The sequence below is a fragment of the Somniosus microcephalus genome, chromosome 3 (genome assembly GCF_052327205.1).
Source record: "Somniosus microcephalus isolate GS21.2 chromosome 3, FLI_Smic_1.0, whole genome shotgun sequence".
In the NCBI taxonomy this organism is placed as follows: domain Eukaryota; kingdom Metazoa; phylum Chordata; class Chondrichthyes; order Squaliformes; family Somniosidae; genus Somniosus; species Somniosus microcephalus.
Window position 1 is genome coordinate 148,167,359 of NC_140989.1, and position 22,185 is coordinate 148,189,543.

Here is a 22,185-nt window from a genome sequence, read left to right on the forward strand (position 1 = left end):
AAGGGCAAGTCCACTTTTGCACACATCCTCAATAGCAACTCAAAAATGGAAGAACCCTAGACACAGATCATCTATCCACCCTTGTGTTGATGTCAAAAAACAAAAAAAAAAGTTGATAGTGAATCAGGTTGTATTTATTGAAGAGGACAATAGAACTCCACCAATAATGAGGTTGGGGGAGCCCGGCTTTGCCAGGGCGGTTTTGGGCCGGGCGGTTTAAATCGAGTGCCAGGCTTTGGGGCCCTGTCTGTGTCCCTCTCTCAATCTGCTGCCGGGCAACATTTGTACCTTTTAATACCTTGAAAGATGAAAAGTGAAAGTACTTTAAAAAATAACAACATTTACCAAAAACGTTTTATAAGAGATACTAACTTTTTCAAAGCTGGATAAGGAGAGTAGTTTGAGCTGGAAGCAGTGAAACAATGGCTGGCACATCCCTGAGATGAAAACGATTAGTCCCACCCACACACACACACACACACACACCGATTGGCCAACCATCAGGGGACTGTACTGTAGGATTGGTCAATCGTCAAGGTTCCACCAATCCTGTGCCGTCACATCAGTCAATCAATGCTAAGTAGCAGATAATGAGTTTAATTTTGAAGGTTTTTTGCATAAGGCGAACAATTTTCGTCCGACCGAAAAGTAAATACGCTTACGACCGTCCCGGAAGCGTAAGCTTTCTTTGGAGGTAACGCGCGCGTAGGTACGCTCTCTATAACTTAGACAGGACAGACTCCTTTTTAGGTAAGGACAGGATTGTATTCACTTGTGCTACATATTCTCAAGGCTCAAATGTGAAGTCATACGGGAAACTGTGCCCCAGCGAAGAGTTGATGCTTTCAGAAGGGGAGGTAGAGAATCTAAAAAGCTACATTTGAATTTTTGTGTTTACAAATATAGTAAATTAAGATCGCAGGAACTCCAAAATTCCACTGCTATACACATCTACTTAATACATTAAAAATCTTACATTTGCGCACACTTCCTGTCAACATTTCACTATTATAAATTTGTATGTCAACATTTATGTTGTAATCTATCAATCAAGCTGTAATTATATTATTTTTCCAGTGGGGATGTTGCAGTATTGTCAATGGCAGGAGAGTGTCATGCTGTAATTAATTACAGATTTTACATGGCAGTTTCTATTATAAATGTGGACATAGAAATTTATATTGGAAATACAAAAATAAGGACAGAATAACTTTAAAAATAGAGATTGAATGATGTCTGCACACACTGATCCAATAATCCCCTACCCTCTAATTTTGTTTCACTTGAAGACTACACTTAGTTTCGACTCCCCATGTGCAATACGACAGGAGGTTGTTAGTATGAAAAAACGATCCAAACAAAGTAAACTATATCCATCTTCTATCTATAAAAATGTTGTATCTAGCATATTCATCACACTTCAAATATCAAGAAAGATAAACTGTTACTTAATTCTGGGTGCTTCTGACCCAGAGCCTGAGACTTGCAAGCATTTTCCAATTTGCACAGTTCACACACCAAACAGACTCACCTGTTTACTTAACAATTAGACTTTGTGGTTTTCGAAAGACACAGCTCCATCTTGGGAGAAAACACTATTACATGGTATAATACTTCTGTCTTTATAAAAACGGCATCATCCAACTTATGAGTTGTGCCACAGGCGATCCTATATTTATGAATGTTATTTTATCTCACATTAACACTAGTCAATAAAAAAAATTGCAGCACACTTACTGTGGATCCCAAAGTATCCATCATCCAAAATGCACTCTTCTTCTAGAACAGAGAAAGGAAGCATTGGGAGAAGTCAATAATTGTTGCAGCAGACAACATTACCCAGTTCAAAATTAAACAATTTTGTGTTCCTAGTTGTAAAGATGGACTAAAATTATTCATTTAAAAAAGGTAAGCTTTTTCCTCCCTGATGCACAGGCTTCACTTGATTTTTTTTGTAATGTGCAACATTGAAGTACTTTTTACCACAGACCCATCACTAAAAACAAAGAAAAAAAGTTATCCAACACTTTTCCTGGGTAGCATACTGAGCACTGAAGGTCATTTCCAGCCCTTAAAATGTAAAAAAAAATTATAAAACTTGAATTTTTTTTGTAATTTCCTTCCCCATAGCCAGTGACAGCAAGGGAGACAATGGCTTCTGCACTGATTAGTGATTTATAAGGAAGATAAGGCCCCAAGAGCAGCATAGCAACCAACATTCCTATTAAAAATAGGTTTCAACAGTATAATCAAAAACTGAGACAAATCACTGCATGTGTAATGAGATCAGCTTTACTGCTATGAAATGATCTTTAAGACAACGGGGAATGTTTAACACCACCTGGCCGAAACCAGGTGGTGTGCTTTTAAAATGGCTGATTTATCTGGCATCCACCCAAATTAGGCAGCAGCCTCATACATTTATGCCAATCTGGGTCCTATTATATCAATAGGACCTCCATGGTACTATGAGCCTTCAACATGTCAGCCAGCTATAGCTCTTTCAAAATTGATGGAAATCCTTAAGTATGTGTGCACTACATCACCTTTGTAGCTTGCTCTTGCATTGGAAGCAAAGCAGCTAAATGCATAAAAATGCACTTTAAGAAAATATTCTCATGGTTAAAGTCCACCCCCTCTGTGCCAATGCTTCTTGTTATTAAACAGGGTGTAGACTGAACTTGCACCTCTAAATTGTGTCATTATATGGCAAACATTTGATGCTGCTTGTTCAAGGCCAGGGATGGGCTTTAGCATTTTATGAACTTCGCTGTGGATGTAGAATGGTTAATACCGCTAAAAATTGATACGGCCATAGCTGAAATAGTGAGTGTTTTAGTAAGAGGCCTCCATTCAATCTTACTTTTTGGAGTGGTGAGAGTTGACTAAAAATGACTACTACACCGATGACAAACTACATTCTTACTATGTCCCCAACTACTTTACTGATATATTTTAACAAATTACCAGCTTGAACAATTATCTCAGCTACAGGCAGCCTTTGTTTCAGTTTCTGGGCACTGCGCATGGTAAAGTATTGGACAGATCTTGGAATCCCCATCTTATAATTATACCATATGGCACTGCATGAAGCAGCACCTCACTAATTTCAACAGCGAGTGGTTAGAGTGTGGAACTCGCTACCACAGGGAGTAGTTGAGGCAACTAGCATTGATGCACTTAAGAGGAAGCTAGATAAACATGAGGGAGAAAGGAATAGAAAGATATGCTGATGGGGTTAGATGAAGATGGGTAGGAGAAGGCTCGTGTGGAGCATAAACACAGACATGGACCCATTGGGCCGAATGGCCTGTTTGTGCTGTAAATACGATGTGATGTAACATGACACTTTAGTACTTAATTGTTGGAGAGGGAGGCAAGACTGCGGTCCATTTTGTGCTTAGTAAACTCCAGGTCCTTATTTACTGTGTTCTGAGATACCTAGTGTTGGGGCCTGGATAGGAGACCTTCAGAGCCCTTCATATGCATGCAAGAAATCCACCATTTTGCTTGAGCATCCTTATAGCTTATTCCAGCATAGCGAAGGAAAGAAGCTCATACACTTAAAAAATAGGTAAATAGCGATAGGGAAAGCTTTATGTACAATCAGAATTTGGATCATTTGAAGAGTTTCATTACAAACAATACCTCCTATACAAAAATGTTAGGTGCTAACACAGCTGTTGAGTCTCCAGGTCCCAAGAACTATTCTTCTGGAAGTGTTTATAGAGTAGTGTGTTGGGCAGAGGCAAGGGACATCAAAGTGCTACAGATATTTGATATCCAAAGATGTTAACTGCCTTTATGGTAGGTGCAAAATATGGGATTTATTACATCCTCAGACACTTGGGATAAAATGCCGAAGCTCTCTTCTGCGAGAGAAATATATGTACTATACAATTGCAAGTTCTCCATTGGACATACTGGTCCCTGGTGTGCCTTACAACTGGGGACCAGTTTCAATCAGGCAACTGCTGGAGCTAGAATAAAGAGGACAGTGCTCAATTCTAGATCTTCATTAGCATAAGAAAATTGGGTAATACTGGAATTGCTGTCTTAAAGAACATACCAATAACAGTGGGCGGGCTAGTATCTTAGGATTGAATTCCAGTCTTTAAAAAAATTACAACACTGACAATGGTGTGCTCTTGGAACACTGTCACTTGAGTTGCAAATATCAATGATAGGGGTAGTACTGAGGCACTGGAAGGAAGCTGAGTTTTCTTCAATAAAGTAATGGAGTTAGTCAGCCTTTCCAGACCACAACTTAAGTGGTCTCTGGCCAGGGTAAGAGATAGTTACCTTCATTACGGCAAAGTAGGGAAATCTAGGAGGGCCCAAAAGGTGTCCCAGTTTCCTGAAGCCTGAACTACAGCAGCGACATCTTTGGGGAACTGGGTGTCTAGTTCAGCATGCGTCTTCATCAAATCTTTTCTTCAGGATCAGACGTTATCTGGTGCTGTCTGCACAGATGATTACTTTTTAGGGTTATACACCCTGCCTCTAAATATTGTACTCACCTGTGACATGCAATTTAATTCTTCTCAACTTTATAGCTCTTAGGTGTTTTAATTGCTTTCTTCTTCTGTATTTAACAATGCAAACCTTAATAAAAACTTAATTGCAAATTAGGTGCAAAATGGCACATTCAGTGGCAGCACACAGAACAGCTAATGTGCTTTAGGTTCTTAAGATGAAAGCGCAGCTGTGGTGCAGCACACTGAAACAGCAATGTGCTGTTTTGTGGAATGCCAGGCAGGGGCATGCATGTTGCATTCCTCAGCCTCAGCACACCAATGTTGCAACCCCATTCACTCAACTGTGGGAAGACCACATGCTTCCCAAAAGTTCATCCAGCTGGTTTCAGAGATGCAATGGAGGTGAAGGCTGAAGAGGCCATCTTGTGGCTCTTCTGGCCACAGAGGGTGCACATCACAAGGGACCAAGAAGAGAAGCGAAAATACTTTTAAAGAGACAATTACAAAAATCATATTTTGAAGAGATCTAAATCTTAAGTTAGAACTACATGTACAGAATACTTAATAGAAATCAGATCTTTATACTAACTTTTTAATAAAGTTACTTGAGACAGGGGCCAATAATTTTCAAACGGTAAAACAAATCTATTTTGTATGATTAAAAAGTTAAAAAATAAATTTAAGGGCATACTGTCAACATAAAAATGGTACAAGATAAAATAGATGCATATGGAAAAAGTGGAATCATTGATGCCAAACATTATTTCCACAAATGCAATGAAAATCAGTGCAAATGTAGCATAGTGGAGTACTTAACCCAACACAGCCACATGTAGGTGCACCACTTTAAATATTCAAAAAAATTATGAAATCTAGTCAAAACAATGCAGTAATATATTATTGTTCACCAGCATGAATTGCTGTCCAATATATGGTTCACATCATGACCAAGGTCAATTTGTGGCACACTATCATTTTGAAGTTCAGTTTACAGCATTCTTTGCTAAGAATACTTAATTCGGCCTTCAAATCGTGACATTTAAATTACACCAATTTGGAACATAAATTCTCTCATCAATTTAGGACCACTGCTAATGGGTGGTACAGTGATGCAGCTAATTAATGTTTCAATGTGGTAGGAAGCAGATCTGCATCCACAATTTCTCACATGGCCAGTTCCAGATCACCAATGGGTTGATAAAATAGCACCGAAAACAGAATTCGGCAGCTTTTCACCAAAGAATTTGGATTTGGGGGGGGGGGGGGGGGGGGGGGGGGGGGAAGGGGGGTAAAATTGTAATCAAAAAGATTTAAAAAACAGATTACATGCCATCCCAAGCTAGCTTTGCTTATCTGAGTGGCCAGCATGACGACAGCACTAGCAGAGATCCGGGAGTAGGCTGCCTGTCCAACCTCCTGTACAAAGAATGGTGCTAAACGATCCAAAAGGTGGGAAGGGGGGCAAAAATCTTAAAATATAGGGTCAATATAATAATTTCTAGTGAAAGAAACCTCTTTTCAAACTTTGAAATGTGAGCCAATATAGAATATCTTGCAGAACAAAATAGACCTTGTTACAAAACAGATTTCTGTGACTTAGTTTAAAGGATTATTCTGTATGAAATCCAGGTTCAGAATATCCTGAATGTAGATTGAGAGAGTAACCATACATGAACATGAAAATGTAGGGGAAAAAAATAAATGACTGTTTAGAAGTGCTGATCATATTTTCTGTCCAACATGACAGACGTTTGGTTCACAGAGTGTCAAAAATATAATGTGGGAAGAAAGACTGGCGTTAAAAAAACAAAACAAAAAAAAACTCTTTCAATTTGAAAATTAAATGACAATTGTCAGATGCTTAATTTTATCACATGTACCTCTGCTATTGCCAACCTGGCAGATAACAGAAACTCAATACACTGTAGTGACATACCCGACGGATTAAATGATCGTGGATGAGGATGAGTCTCCCACTTGTTGACTAGCACTTGCCGAAGATCAGCAGGGTTCTGAGTCAAGTGATAAAAAGATTAAAGCCCTTTATAATAATACAAAAGGACCAGAAGAAAATGCAAGCTCAGAGGACAAGAGATACAAGTTTCTAACCACTTCTGGTAGAATGTTTACAAATGTTTCATTCTGCACTTTTCATGCAATGACATGATTGCCTGAAATTACAGGTACTGAGGATTAGCAACCAATATTGAAACTGGATTTACCACAGTACAGCTTAGGGGGCACAGCATATCAGAACACCAACAGATGGTACCACAGGAGAGATGCAGATTTTAACTTCCTACTTCAGAGTGCCAATCTCAACATTTCTGCCATGGGTCCCATCAATTCCCTACAGAGGAGAGAAAAGTTGGTAGGGGTGTTTTTGCCAGGTTGTCATGAGCCTCCAACCGGCTGGCTAACTGAAGAGCTGCACTGGCAGATGCATAGGAACAGGCTGCCAGGCCTGCAGGAGGTGCATAGCCCAGCAAGACCTGTATAGGAAACAGAGGGATTACTTATTTTTGAAAACCATCATACATGCGCCACACACACACACACGTACAAAATGCAGCTCTTAGACTCACTGTCCAATATTACAAGTAACTATTCTTTGATTACATCAAAAGATTGATGAATGACAAAATAATATGATTACTGAAAACCAAGACTACAAAATAAATATAGTACTGGTCTTCAAATTACTTATAAAAGGGGCAAGGTGGTATGTGGATTTGAACACTGTCCTTTCACTTCGGATCAGTTTGAAGCCAGAGACTGATGAGACAAGTCTCCTCCCTCTGCCAGCTGCAAGGATCTACACAAAATACAGTTGGGCAGTCTCAATGCAGTTCCTTGGGTGCATGGGCCCATGGCAAAAAATTTCCTCCATTTCTGAATTTATTTGCAATATTCCTCAGAGTTTGTGGAAAATGGAGAAAAAAAACATTATTGAGCAAAGCAGAGGGAGTAGCACACCACAAATGATTGTGCTGCATACATCCTGGGAGTACCTGATGCTATCGCTAGGCACCGAAAGTGAAAAAGTGTTCCCTTGTTAGAACATCACTCACCTTGAGGAGCACAAAAAAAAATTAAAAGAAAAAATTAACAAGTCAGCCTCAACATTCCATATGAATTCTTCCTAAAGCATCAACTGGTCCATTACAATTTTTAAACATAACTTCTGTAAAATTGTGAAACTGACAAGACTCAAATCTGCAGCATTCGGTTATAGAGATTATAAGTATCTGGGCCTGTTTGTACAGCGGATGATTAATGTCAACAATGCAGTATTTTTAAATAATCAAAATGGCCACATAAACACAAATAGTAAAATAAATTATAGGACTGATTCATTTCAAAATGTTTCAGTTCTTATAAAAAAAAAATCAAAATATGTAAAAAGAAATCAGTGTTGTCACTAGGCTGATTTGACATACTAGTACCAATTCCAGAAAGTTTACATTTAAGCAGACAACAGTTTGCTACCTTTCATTCAGCTCACATTGTTTCCACCATCAACAGCAAGAAACCCGCAATTGCCAATGCCTTAATGTTATATTACTCAAAATGCTCTTTCCAGACACAACCCAGGTTTGGAAGGACACAACCATTCAAGCAACAGAAAAATCCCACGTACCCACCATTATGCTTTATAGAAATCCTAGTGGCAACACTGATAATTAGCTTAGTTGCCTTTTACTTCAATCCATTTCTGTTGATTTTTATATTTTGGTTAGAACAGCAACTGATTGTTTTGTATTTGAATGCATCAAGAGAGAATTGAGAGGCAATCCAATTAACATAATAGAAACAGAAGCACCCAGGTTATTAATTCCTCCAAAATGTTGTCACTCATCATTTTAAAAACCAACAAGAATAGAAAGAAAAAAAATAGAATTATTTGCAACAATCTGATTAAAAGGGATTCTAATGGTAATAAATCGTTAAAGATGCTAATCTATTGCCAATTGAGAGAAAGGTAAGCAAGATGACGCAACAGATTATTAACTGCTGCTAAAATGATTCAACCAATAATAAACGCTCATGTAAAAACCACAATGCAAAAGGATGGGAAGGGATGTGGGTCCGATCTATACATTTGCTGAAGGAGAATCTTTGACAACACACACTATATTAGAGTGGAGTTGCCAATGTGGAACAAGAGAATGGAACAAAATAACACTATGCTACCTCTACTAGTTAATTCATAATTTAACGTTTAACCAGAAGCAGCAAGATATTATCCGTCAAAATTACAGATAGCATCCACTGTATAGGTGCGTGGGTTAAGAACACAAGAATTTTTAGTAGCAAAATTTTAGGCCAAAAAAGCCCTCTTTTTTTTTTCTTTGCCATTTTCTCTCCCTTATCCCCTGAAGAATTAATTCCTCTGTGTGACAGCAAATGTCAGTGGGCTATTCAGCTGTAGAAAGCCCAATCCTGTCCTTTCCCCAGAAGGAGGGAGGGAGAGAAAAATGGAAATATCAGACAAGCAACTTCAGCCAGGCCATACCCACCTCCTAATATCTGCTTATGCAATGAAGAGTTTGAGAGCAAATCATTCACTAGATTCTATAGCAGGATTCTCCAAAAAAAACATCAAACATTAGACTTATTTACCATTTAGTACTGTCCAGAAAATGGGTCTTACCTTGGGTTCCATGACATAACATTTAAAATAGCGATATTGGAAGAGTGTCTCTCTTGGGAGAATAACTGTTGCCCTCCACATTGCACTGTAGAAAAATGGTAGAAGCAGATTATGATGGTTATTTGTTTTTGCATTCTGAGGCTGCCACAAGCCAAATTGGTCAGACCCTTTAAAACACACATGAACATCTTGGACCAGAAGGGAATACAAAACTGCAGGTAGATTGAAGATTGATACCAGGGAAAAAGGAGGTACTGGAACTAGAATTGTTTTTATGCTTAAACTTTTAGCTTCAAGCCCAAGCAGATGAGTGAATCACAAACTCTAAAGTACTAGTTACTTTACAGTAACTATAGAATTTGGTGCTTGGAGATAATTGTTCCAAGTCAAAAGTACCTCTAAAAACAGATGTAAAAGTCACCAAAGCAATCAATTCCATGAGGCAACTGTACTCCTTGTGGTTCTACCATATCCTTGTTTTTTTTAATTTAATATATTAAAACAAGAAAAACTAAAACACAGCAGGGCCACTGAAAATCATATCAAAACCTGAACTGTTAAACGGTGGGGAAAAAATAGTGGAGCTGACTGAAATTATAAACTTTATAATGTGTTCATTCACTTGAGACCTGAGCCATGAACAATCCTCTGCATCAATAATCATTGATAACATCAGCATTGTTGTACTCCTGGAGCCAAGCCTAATTAACAAGAGTCTAGCAGAACTTGCCCTTAACTGAATGGCAAAAAATATTAACGCTCTTATCAATAATAGGAGGAAAAATAGCTGGCAAAACCAATATTGCTTAAAGGTGCCTCTTGCAACAGGGCAATTTGCAGCTTTCCTTCTTTAGCCTAGACAGAATTTTTTCCCCTATTTGAAGGAAAAGGAATTAATCAATAAAATGTATTAGCCATAACCTTGTTTAGGAATAACCACCTTTTTAGCATCATGGGCCCCCACTTAGGTAGCCTAATAACACCTATGACATTTACTTGACAGATTAAGGCCCCAATTCCATCTTCAGAAAAAAAAACAGTAGGAAAAATAAATAAGGAAAGAGAACAAAGATGTATGCTAAAAAGAAACAAATACATTTTAATGAACTAGAACTGCAGAGAGAAACAGGATAGATAACTGGCAGATCAAGTAAACTGAAATGATTGTACTGCAATAAGACATTTCCACAAAACTGAACATTTTATCTGACAGCAATTCATCCTCTTTTACACTTGCCTATCATTAGCATCTGGTTCCAGAAGCACAGCTTTCTGAGGGTACCAGTTGCCGAGTGCAGCTGCATTCCCACATACTGCAAACATTTCACCTAAGGTACAAAGAAAAAAAAGTTAGCTTTGAGGAACAGTAGACATGCATACAAAAGATTAACAGGTCTACTTTGTCTAAGAACTCTGACCACAAGGCTTAGATGTTGATTATCTGAATAACTCTAAATTACAATAGTTTAGCTTATGCTATCTTTGGTTAAGTTAAACTAATCACACAATAAAAGCACATGTAATCCAAGGCTGCAATCAATAAGCACTTACACAAAACTTTCCATAAAACTTCTCATTTTCCATTTCTTCTTTTTAATCTATTTCTAAATAGTATAGCTAACGTCACTAATAAAAAATTACACAAAGAAAAAATTGCCTGGAGTGGCTGCCCTTACAGAAAGAAATCTAGCAAAGACCCTTTGGATCAGTATGATGCTGAATAGCAATACCCTGCTTTGTTACATGTCTGTTGTTGAACTAGCCATACTTCAAGTAAACTTTGCAAATTCCAACATAAAAGACTGCATCCTTTAGATTAACTGCAAGCTGCCAATTTCTCAAGCATACCACCAAAATGTGTGAAATGGTGACCTTGGTGAACTTCTCAAGTTCCAGAATATGTCAAAAAATTTCCTGTACTTTCTGGGACTTAAAAGCATTAAAACCCAGAGTTCCCTAGGCTGACAAACCTTTTCTGTGACCCAGCAAATAACACCTATACTAAGCTGCTCAAGCAATATCTTGGTTGCACACCTCGAACTGCCACCGGAAAATAATTCTCTTCAATTTAGATTGCTTAAACCTCAGCATCCAAGATAATGGATGATTTAGCACCTTTTAAGGTGAGAAGCCAGCATCTCTTAGCACCCCTACATTGCTTAATGCCAATGATTTCTTTTTTCTGTATCTTCCAATGGGCAAAAAAGTGCTTAAGCGCTTGACACCAAAGACATTCTCTTATTGAACACTGCAAAAACAAGAAAATGCTACTGATCTGCAGGAGGCAGTTACTCAAATACAAACAAGAATTGGTATGCCATCCCAGGGGAGCATTGCATGGAAAGCTTCAAGAGAACAAAATGTTAAAGGGATTACCACTTATTATTCTCCTCAGAGGAAACCCAAGGACTGTGGGTACATCAATGTCTCAAAGTGAAAATAGAAATGGACGAGACTGTAAACTTGTTACAATGTTAATTATGTTGCATACTTTTTGATGTACAGGAAACTTTCGTTTATCCGGAGGTTAAATGTCCGGAAAGCTCTATCTATCGGCAAAATTCAGGAGTCGGTTCAGATAAGTTTTTTTCTTTTCGTTGCTTCTTTTCTCCAGTCCTGGCTCTGCAAGCGTCTCTGTAGCTAAGCAACAGCTTCAGCTAGACGCTTGCAAGCTGCGCCGATTGTTTTGAAGCTGTTGAGGGTTTGTTGCTTCACACGGAGCTCTGAGCTCCGTATGCTTTAACATTAGCGCTGGTTTCTACAGCAGTTTTGATCTAACGGCACCAGCTCGGTCCCGGATACCAGAAAGTTTCCTGTATAATGCACTATCCTAGAATTAACATTTAATTGAAAGATTTTTTTTTATTTTTTTAAAAAAGGTAATAAAAAATGCATCCCATGTTTGCAGTATGTGGGAATTCAGCTGTATTAGGCCATATGGTGTAACCTGGCTGCATATAGTTGGTGACTGCAGAACATTTTTCTTTTAAACATTTATCCATTCCCAATTTTTGGAACAAATCTACAATTTAGCACTACAGATTTTAGGCTTTCCCAAAATCAATATTAGAATTGAACAACTGGGTTCTTCTTTTCTCAGCCCTTTTTAGTCTATTAACTTTATATTATTTTGGAAAGATTCAGAAAAATAGCCAGGAATGGTGGTAATTATTAGGAATGGGCTTCTTTTATTATTTTAAGTCAGAGTCTAATATATTTATATATACTTGGCCCTGGACTTGTGTAAACAAGTTATATTTAAATCTAGAAACAAACCAGATTCTGAATCACGGCTGTATAAAATTAATAGTACTCTCGGATGAACAATAGACCTGTTTCCTGTCTTTGGATTACATGTATGATTTCTATTTCAGGAGACAATTAGTATCAGTCTCACAAGACACTTTCAGAACAGAGTAAGTTACCAAACCTTAGAAGCAAGCAATAACAGGATATAGTTGAACTGTCTAAATAACAGGAGCTTTTAACCAGTTCATGGAAGGTTTAAACCGGTCAGCTTTGATTTGACTGACTTTATACAATCACTGTCATTATCAAGCATCCTCACCTGCAATGCACAACTTAAGAATTCAACACTTCTTCCACACATAAATACAAAATGAAATACCACTGTGTAGACAAAAATGAACCATTTAAACTAACACCTGGACCAAGAAGAAGAATTAATTTAGCAATGCTATCACAAAAGTACTGTATGCTAAAATAAACTTAGGTAACCAAGATTTATCCTGAAAAAAGTTCATACATGTATTTAAGAAAAAAGTGGGAACAATGCTCCAGTATGGCCATTTCTGATCAAAGGGGAAAACACTTTTCTAATGAATTATATTATTTAAAGGAATGTGACCCCAAGAACACGATGGCGAACAGTTGCTGTGTACCAGATTTATTACAGATAAAGTAACAAGTGACCCAGTGCTACTTCCCTGCAATCTACAAGAGTGTGTGCGTGTGTGTAAATGTAATACTGCAGAGAAATCACTGAATATGGCAGTTATTCCCTTTGTGGTGAAGACCTGTATTCTTATTTGACTTCATCACTCAGGAGTTACATGATCTCTTTTGCTTGTACAACCTGCTGTACAATATTCTCAATATATCTTTAATCCTTTGTAGAATACCTGGAAGTGCAACTCCCTTTATTTTGAAAGTGACCCGTGAAGTGAACATGCTTGTCGACGCCGAGGCACTATTGAATGGCTGATGTTACCTAGAGTAAAAACACAAGTTAACTGAATTGTTACAACAGTATTATTAAATTAACATATGGAAAAGCTGTACTGTTTTAGTAACAAACACTACTGAACTAGCTACTGTATATATGGTGTTTCCATAGGTACTAGAACTCAATTACTACTCAGGTTCTAAAATCCTCTATTAACACATCCAAAGTCCTTCTCTTATCACTGCTCAACAGGGAGATGAGGGTGGAGTTGAATCGGTCACAGCACTAGCATTGATCTCAGTTGCACTGCTGTGGGAGGTGCCAAGTTTAAGCCAAGTTTCTCCCACTCACTCATCTCTGAGCCACCTCCATGCATCACGTAGCATTAGCTTAAGTGACATTGCTGGGTTTAACAGCAGGTCACCGAAACCTGCTGTGGCAGTCGGCCCATGGTCAAGCAATGTAATTCATACTCTCACCACCTAGAAAGCCAGTTACAATATATTAAAAAAAGGCTACTACAGTAAACAGTAGGTAACTTCATGATTATTACTTATGCAGGAGGCAATCACTAATCAAATATCCAGTTTAACTTTCCTAAATTAATAAAGAACACACTCCTGTCTTGATGGAAAACTCCACAATTTTTAAAGAATATTTGGTAAAATTCTGATATTTCTCCTCAGCAAGCATGTAAAAGAAAATCTCTATACAATTTCTACATCAATGCTTGAATACTATAACAGCTAATGCAAGTCCCAACACCCAGTGCCTTGACTCAAACCTTTTCAGATACTTACAAAGTGATCCAAGCTTTTTGCTTACTACAGCTGAGAAAATAAAACTTCAAAATTGCCACGTAACCACAGTCTGTCTGAAGTTACGATTCAAACTGCAGTAAAGTACCACCACCTGTATAAAAGACAATGTATTGTAATATCATTGCCAAAATGAGGTTGGCAGTTATAAAAGTACTGAATTTATATTTGGGTGCCAAAAAGCATGTGGTGGTGGCCTATTCAGAGCCATTTGTCTTTCCATACTTGTACTTCAGTGCCACTGCAATACAGTTCTTAAGTATATAATTTCTTTACATTTTATTAAGTATATCAGTAACAAATGTCCTGTTAATACTAAACCTGCAGGTAGGCAGAAGATAATGCTATCACAGGACGAGTATCTCTGCATTTACATCAATGACGTGACTTTTTAAATTAAACTGCAGCTGGGATATCTGGCTTATAAATTGCAATCCTGCATTGTAATTTAGTCATTATTCAGTTTTAATCCAAACACTAAAAATTATGAGAAAAACTGAAAATGGTGGAAATACTCAGGTCTGCCTTCATCTGCAAGGAGAAGAGATATGTTATTGACGTTTTGGGTATGTACACTATCAGAATGATACACAACCAAAATGTCATAATCTACTATTAAATACTGAAACTAAGTTTCAACCAATTTGGTCATTTCAACCAGGTTGTTGTGAGTAACCAGAGAATGCCTTGCACTTGCCCCAAATTAGGTCATTAATCTACTGACTACACACAGAAGCTGATTTTAGTTTGTGACAGTGATCAAGAGGCAAGTGTTGTAATAGGGCAATCGTTCAATTGCAGCACATGAAAGGCCCGAACCGCATGACAGAACATGGCAAAGTTATGTTGTAACTGTCCACGAAAGTGTACAAGAGCAGCCAGGGATGACTTGTCCTTCTATTTCACCCTCCCACATAGGTACCAAAGGATGAAGCCTCACCCACATCACAGGATGGAAAATTGGCGCAACAAGGTGAAGCACAACTCCTAAACTTCACACAAGCATTTAATAGCTTCAAGGAACATTTCAAACATGTACCAAGTTACTGACGATTGCTGGATAAAATTTACATGGTTCAAATGCCAATACAAATATTACACACTTCAGATGAGCAGAAAAGCACCACGAGAAATAAAATGGATGCATCCTCACTACATCAATTCCATCCTTTAAGTGAACTGACTTGAAAACTTTGTGTACCGTGGTTCATAATAAAAACTATTTATATATTTTATATTAAAATTCAATGGGAAAAAGTTCCAGTAATTAGTTGATATCTCCATGAAAAATGAAAATGTTTGATGCAAATTCTGTATGTATATACTTGTCAACTTTGATGTATGCAATACATGGAGCTGTTCCCCAAGAACATTTCGGAGGCATTTACAATAACTTCAACATCAGTTATGCTGTAAATCTGGAGTGGTAGTCTACACTGCTTTGGTTGGACACCACATGGAATGCAATGTCAAACCACTGTAGCAATCATTGGGTCCCCTTCTTAAAGCTACCTGCGAATCTAAACTGTATAAACATTTAAAATGTAACTGCCGAGAGGAGTTTGAGCATGTGTTACAATCTATATTAACGATTTGGAGGAAGGGACCGAGTGCAACATATCCAAGTTTGCCGACGATACAAAGATGGGAGGGAAAGCAGTGAGTGAGGAGGACATAAAAAACCTGCAAAAGGACATAGACAGGCTAAGTGAGTGGGCAGAAATTTGGCAGATGCAATATAATGTTGGAAAGTGTGAGGTTATGCACTTTGGCAGAAAAAATCAAAGAGCAAGTTATTATCTGAATGGAGAGAAACTGCAAAGTGCTACAGTACAAAGGGATCTGGGGGCCCTGGTGCATGAAACACAAAAAGTTAGTATGCAGGTGCAGCAGGTGATCAGGAAGGCCAATGGAATCTTGGCTTTTATTGCAAGGGGGATGGAGTATAAAAACAGGGAAGTCTTGCTGCAGTTATACAGGGTATTGGTGAGGTCACACCTGGAATACTGCGTGCAGTTTTGGTTTCCATATTTAAGAAAAGATATACTTGCTCTCGAGGCGGTTCAGAGAAGGTTCACTCGGTTGATTCCGGAGATGAGGGGGTTGACGTATGAGGAAAGGTTGAGTAGGTTGGGCCTCTACTCATTGGAGTTCAGAAGAATGAGAGGTGATCTTATTGAAACATAAGATTGTGAGGGGACTTGATCGGGTGGATGCGGTGAGGATGTTTCCACTGATGGGCGAGACTAGAACTAGGGGGCATAATCTTAGAATAAGGGGCTGCCCTTTCAAAACTGAGATGAGGAGAAACTTCTTCACTCAGAGGGTAGTAAATCTATGGAATTTGCTACCCCAGAGAGCTGTGGAAGCTGCAACATTAAATAAATTTAAAATGGAGATAGACATTTTCCTAATAGATAAGGGAATTAGGGGTTACGGGGAGAGGGCAGGGAAGTGGACGTAAGTCTAGACTCGGATCAGCCATGATCCTATTGAATGGCGGAGCAGGCCCGAGGGGCCATATGGCCTACTCCTGCTCCTATTTCTTATGTTATGTTCATTGGTAGGAGAATTGAAGTTTCAGCCAGGCAGTGTAAACAGGGTAATAAAAACAGAAAATGCTGGAAATACTCAGCAGGTCAGGCAGCATCTGCGGAGAGAGAAACAGAGTTAACGTTTCAGGTCAATGACCTTTCATCAAAACTGGAAAAAATTAGAGGTGCAACAGATTTTAAGCAAATGGAGGCAGGGAAAGGGGGAAGTGGAAGAAAGAACAAAAGGGAAGGTCCATGATAGGGTGGAGAGCAGGAGCGATTAAGCAAGGTTTGATTGTACAAAGCATAAGGAGATGGTAATGGGACAAGTAAAGAAACAAAAGATGGGTCTAGAAGAGGTGTAAATGGGAATAGCAGAATCATCAGCAGCTGCCATCTGAAAAGAATGGGGGCAGAGGTTATGGTCTGAAATTGTTGAACTCAATGTTGAGTCCAGAAGGACAGGCGTGTAAACAGGGTGCTGCCTGGCTGAAACACCAATAGTTGCAGTCTAAATGTACCTCGAGAACAAAATAGGCTTTGCAACTGTATAGTATATACATTATATACACACGTACTGCACGCAGCTGGATCTCTGTAGAGTCATGCTGGTTTGTTGTCTCCACTTATTGCTCTTAAACCTCCAGGCCTGCTTAAAAAAAGTTAATTAAAATGCTTAAATTACTTTTAATACCACTTTTATTATATGCTGCAGTAGCACTAAGTTTTGCTAAAACACTTAATCATGTTTGCATCCAATCTGACTATGCATAACAGTAGAATATCTGCTCATTCACGCAGATGGAAAAGGTTATTTGCAATCAAAGCTGAACAGTATGTCTACAAAAAAATAGCTAATGCCCGGGTACACAGGATCTTAACTGTTCTTGTAAAATTGTGGTGAACTCCCATTAATACCTGCTCTTATTGCTATGCACTATTGAAAACACCCAACTAAGGATACATTGGCCTGGATTTTGGCAGTCAGCGGCTATCAAACAGCTTTTGCGGTTCATTACATTTATAGCTGCCCACAGATTTTTGTGGGCTTTTGCACAGCAATTTACGATCACTGGGAGCCCAATGCAGCGCGGTGCCTTCTCCAGGGTTCTGGGACCTGTGAACAGGACAAGCAACAGTGTCTCCTCAACCAGATTGAAGAATCCTCACTCAGACATGCAGTCTAAACCAGGAAGTGTTAAAATATTTAATTCAATCTAAAATCATGTACAGAAAGCAAAATTTGGAGAGGGAAAGAAAGATGGGATTGAGAGAGAAGAAAAAAAAAACTAATTTTTTTAAAATCTGCTGTCACACCAGTATTAAGCTGAGGGAAATTCTGGCTCAGAGACTGGATGTTGGACCACGCAGAGGCAGTGGATGCAGAGAGATGGTGGAGGCAAAGCATCAGAATACATTTGCAAGCTGACCACACGTAGGTGAACAAGAGGTCAATGATAGATCCTTGCTGGGGAAGGGGACCTCCAGAGGAGAGGTATTGGTGTGGGGGAGGGAAGAGAAGCCAAAAGGTTATGTTCTACCTACGATTGGATGGGCAAGACTGGAATCAAGTAAAGATAGCCCCAATGAGCTGGACAAGAGAAGGGGCGTTGGAGAATGGTGTGGTCTCGGAGGTCGAGGATGATGAAAGTGGAAAATGCACCGTAGGCACATATCTTTTATGCTATTCTTAGAAAATGTGGCAACAAGATGTGATAAAAATTGAGATTTTTTAATTGCTTTCATTCTTTATTAATGTAAGTTATAAATCTAATACATGGATTGTTTCAACACTTAATATATAGAATATTCTGATCACTTCATGGAAGAATGGCTTACATGTCAACCAATAGTCTAATTACAATTATCCAAGTCTATCAAAGTCACATTCTGTGTGACTGTGATAATAGTGCATTATCTCTCTGCAGCTATGGACAGTCAACCACACTATTGACCTTCAATGCCTCCCCTCTGTTCAGCTCTGTGGGACTGCCCTTGCTTGGTTCCACTCTTACCCATCTGATCATAGCCAGAGCATCTTTACTAATGGCTTCTCTGACCACCCCCTCACTGTTACCAAGGATGCTTTTTGCATCCCTCCTCTCCCTCACCCTTGGGAACACAAGGGGGTCAGCTTCCACATGTAGGCCAAATCTATATTTCAACCACCTCGCTTGACCTCTGTTGTCAAGACTGCTAATGACATCCAGTCTTGATGATCCACAATTTCCTCGAGCTGAACAGTGGGAAGATCACAACCATTGTTTTCGGCCCCCGCCGTGAACTCTGGACCCTCATTACCAACTCCACTGCCTCTCCATGGCCACTGTTGCAGGCTGAAACCAGACTGTTTGCAACCTTGGCATCCTATCTGACTCCGAGTGGAGCTTCCAAACCTATATCCTCTCCATCACAAAAAACATCACCCGTTTCCATCCTTACTTCGGCCCACCCATTGCTGAAACCCTCATCCAGCTATCAGTCACCTCTAAACTTGACTATTCTGAAACTTTCCTGGCCAGCCGCTCACCTACCATAGGCTTGTGCACAATGCACTGCCCATTTCCCATCCCGCACCGTCCAGCTCGCTCCAATCCAACAATACTTCAAATTTAAAATTCTAATCCAGTGCTTAAAAATCTCTAACCTTCTCCAGTTCTAAAACGCTATCCCCAGAACTCTCCATTCTTGTGGTGCCTTCTTCAACACATTCAGGAATTGCTTTCCTAAACCCCTCTTCCCGCCTATGGTCATTTAAAGCCACCTCTTTGATATAACACCTTCCTTTTTTTTGGTGCACCACTTTTTTTTCTTACACCTGTGAGCGCGTCCCGGGGACATTTAACGACGTTAAACAAATGCAAATTCTTCCAGCTTGAACTGGTTTGACAAAAATTCAGCGGGTTTGTCCATGGCCGCAACAAAAAACCTGGCTGATCTTCCTCCTCCCCGGCATCGGAGCGACACCTACTGCAACTACGTTTACTTATATACAAAAAAAAATGTATAATAATGCAATTTTTTTTGTAGGATGCAATATGGCTTTGTAGAAATGCAGGTTGGCTCTCTCTCAATTTACATATTTGCATAAAAACACGACATGGTAAAAAAAAATCGCACTATCGAGTGAGTGGGTGGGAGGAAGAGGAGGGGGAAAGGGGGAGATGAAACAGCTTTTGTGGCGAAATTATGTCGAGCGATAACCGTCAACACAGTCACCTCCAATCTGAAGGGACGGTGAATTCGCACATTCCCCGCACCGAGAGCTCCTGTGAGTGAGTGCGGGTGTTTTTTCTCTTCCTCGTTTAAAACCCTGCCGCCCGCGCTTGTCGACGTAGACCGAGCTCGCGCGACCGAAGCTTCCCCTCTCCGCCCGCCCAACGGCGAAGCCAGACCGCCTGAAACCGGTTAGTTTTACCGCAGCACCTCACTCGCTCACTACCCGGGAGCAGCATCCCGTCCAACAACGGCACCGGCTCCACTCAGGGCCTCGACCATAACGTACCTGAAGCAAGTCATCAATCCGACCGGCTGGAAAAGGAGGAAACAACAAAATCAGAGGGCGTAGGAAATAAATATAAAACCCCCTCCCAAAGCTTCGACAAAGACTGCTACAGCAACAGTATCATCATCACCACTCACACGCTCTACTGTTGGACCCCGTCCACCGCTCCTATTGGTCCGCCGCAGCCCCGCTGCCTTTTCCTGATTGGTGAGTCGCGCTTGTCAATCATGCTCACGTGGCCGTCTGCGGCCGGGTGATAGAAACGGCTCCAGAAAGCAACATTCTTTGTTATTTGGAACCCCAGGCCTTCCTCCTGGTGAACCGCAATCGCTTACGTTTAGTTTTAGCCTATAAAAGAGTGATCTTGATGTATGCTTTTAAAAGATATGCAGCTCCCCTGCTATAACTTTGCAGTCTGAATTATTCTTGTTGTTCACCAACGCCACTCCTTGATTCAACTAATAATTTTTTTTCTCTTTTTTATTCAACTGATAATTAATTGCATCGTGTTGTGGACATTGCAACATATTCATTTTTCAGTAATCACGTTGTGATGTATTAAACCGCACGTTTAGCACACCGCCCATATTTACTGAATGCACAACAGGGAATCAGAAATTTACAGCACAGAAGGAGGCCATTTGGCCCATCTTGTCCGTGCTGGCATCTCTCTCTTAGGCAGTCCCTCGGAACCAAGGATGACTTGCTTCCACATTAAAAATGAGTTTGCAGGTGACTGATGAGTCCAATGTGGGACCTACAGTCTCTGTCACAGGTGGGGCAGACGGTGGTTGAAGGGGCGGGTGGGTGGGGTGCTTGGGTTGACGTGCGCTCTTTGCGCTGCCTGCACTTGGCTTCCGCTTGCTCCCGGCGAAGAGACTCGAGGTGTTGGGCGCCTTCCCGGATGCTTCTCCTCCACTTTGTGCGGTCTTGGGCCAGGGATTCCCAGGTGTCGGTGGGGATGTTACACTTTTTCAAGGAGGCTTTGAGGGTGTCCTTGAAGTGTTTCCTCTGCCCACCTGGGGCTCTCTTGCCGTGCTGTAGCTCCGAGTAGAGTGCTTGTTTTGGGAGTCTCGTATCGGGCATGTGGACAATGTGACCCATCCATCGGAGCTGATTGAGCGTGGTCAGAGCTTCGATGCTGGGGATGTTGGCCTGAGCAAGAACACTGACGTTGGTGCGCCTATCCTGCCAATGGCTGGCATACAAACCGTGCTGGCATACAAAAAGCTATACACCCTAAGTCCACTTTCCAGCTCTTGGTCCGTAGCCTTGTAGGTCAGGGCACTTCAATTGCATATACAAGTACTTTTTAAATGTGATGAGGGTTTCTGCCTCTACCACCCTTTCAGGCAGTGAGTCCCAGACCCCCACCACCCTCTGGGTGAATACATTTCTCCTCAAATCCCTTCCAAACCTCTGACCAATTACTTTAAATCTATGCCCCCTGGTTATCGACCCTTCTGCTAAGGGAAATAGGTCCTTCCTATCTAGGCCCCTCATAAATGTATACACCTCAATTAGGTCCCCCCTCTCTCCCCTGTTCCAAAGAAAACAACGCCAGCCTATCCAATCTTTCCTCATAGCTAAAATTCCCCAGCTCAGGCAACATCCTCGTAAATCTCCATTGCACCCCGTGTAGTGCAATCACATCCTTCCTGTACTGTGACCAGAACTGCATGCAGTATTCGAGCGGTGGCCTAACTGGTGTTTTATACAGTTCAAGCATATCCTCCCTGCTCTTATATTCTGGATATAATGCTGGAAACACTCAGCAGGCCAGGCAGCATCATGGAGAGAGAAACAGAGTTAACCTTTCAGGTCAACCTTTCGTCAGAACTGGAAAAAGTTGGAGAAGTAACATTTTTAAGCAAGTGTAGGGCAGGGAAAGGGAGGAGGGGAGGAAAGAACAAAGGGAAGGTCCATGATAGGCTGGAAGGCAGGAGAGATTAAAAGACAAAAGGGATGATGATAAGGGGACAAGTTAAGAAACAAAAGATGACTCTAGAT

At 40.2% G+C, this 22,185-nt stretch overlaps 1 protein-coding gene across 1 annotated transcript in view; it reads right to left on the reverse strand.

Annotated features, from left to right (window-relative positions):
• The window catches only part of gpcpd1 (glycerophosphocholine phosphodiesterase 1), a 77,718-nt gene extending 57,456 nt beyond the window's left edge, over positions 1-20,262 (reverse strand). The window contains 8 exon segments of the mRNA XM_085981729.1: positions 1,738-1,779; positions 6,415-6,490; positions 9,133-9,217; positions 10,370-10,460; positions 13,275-13,363; positions 14,119-14,230; positions 17,249-17,319; positions 20,176-20,262. Coding sequence (XP_085837855.1) covers positions 1,738-1,779; positions 6,415-6,490; positions 9,133-9,217; positions 10,370-10,460; positions 13,275-13,323 — 343 coding nt within the window. The 5' untranslated portion in view covers positions 13,324-13,363; positions 14,119-14,230; positions 17,249-17,319; positions 20,176-20,262.
• Between the last annotated feature and the right edge of the window lie 1,923 nt (positions 20,263-22,185).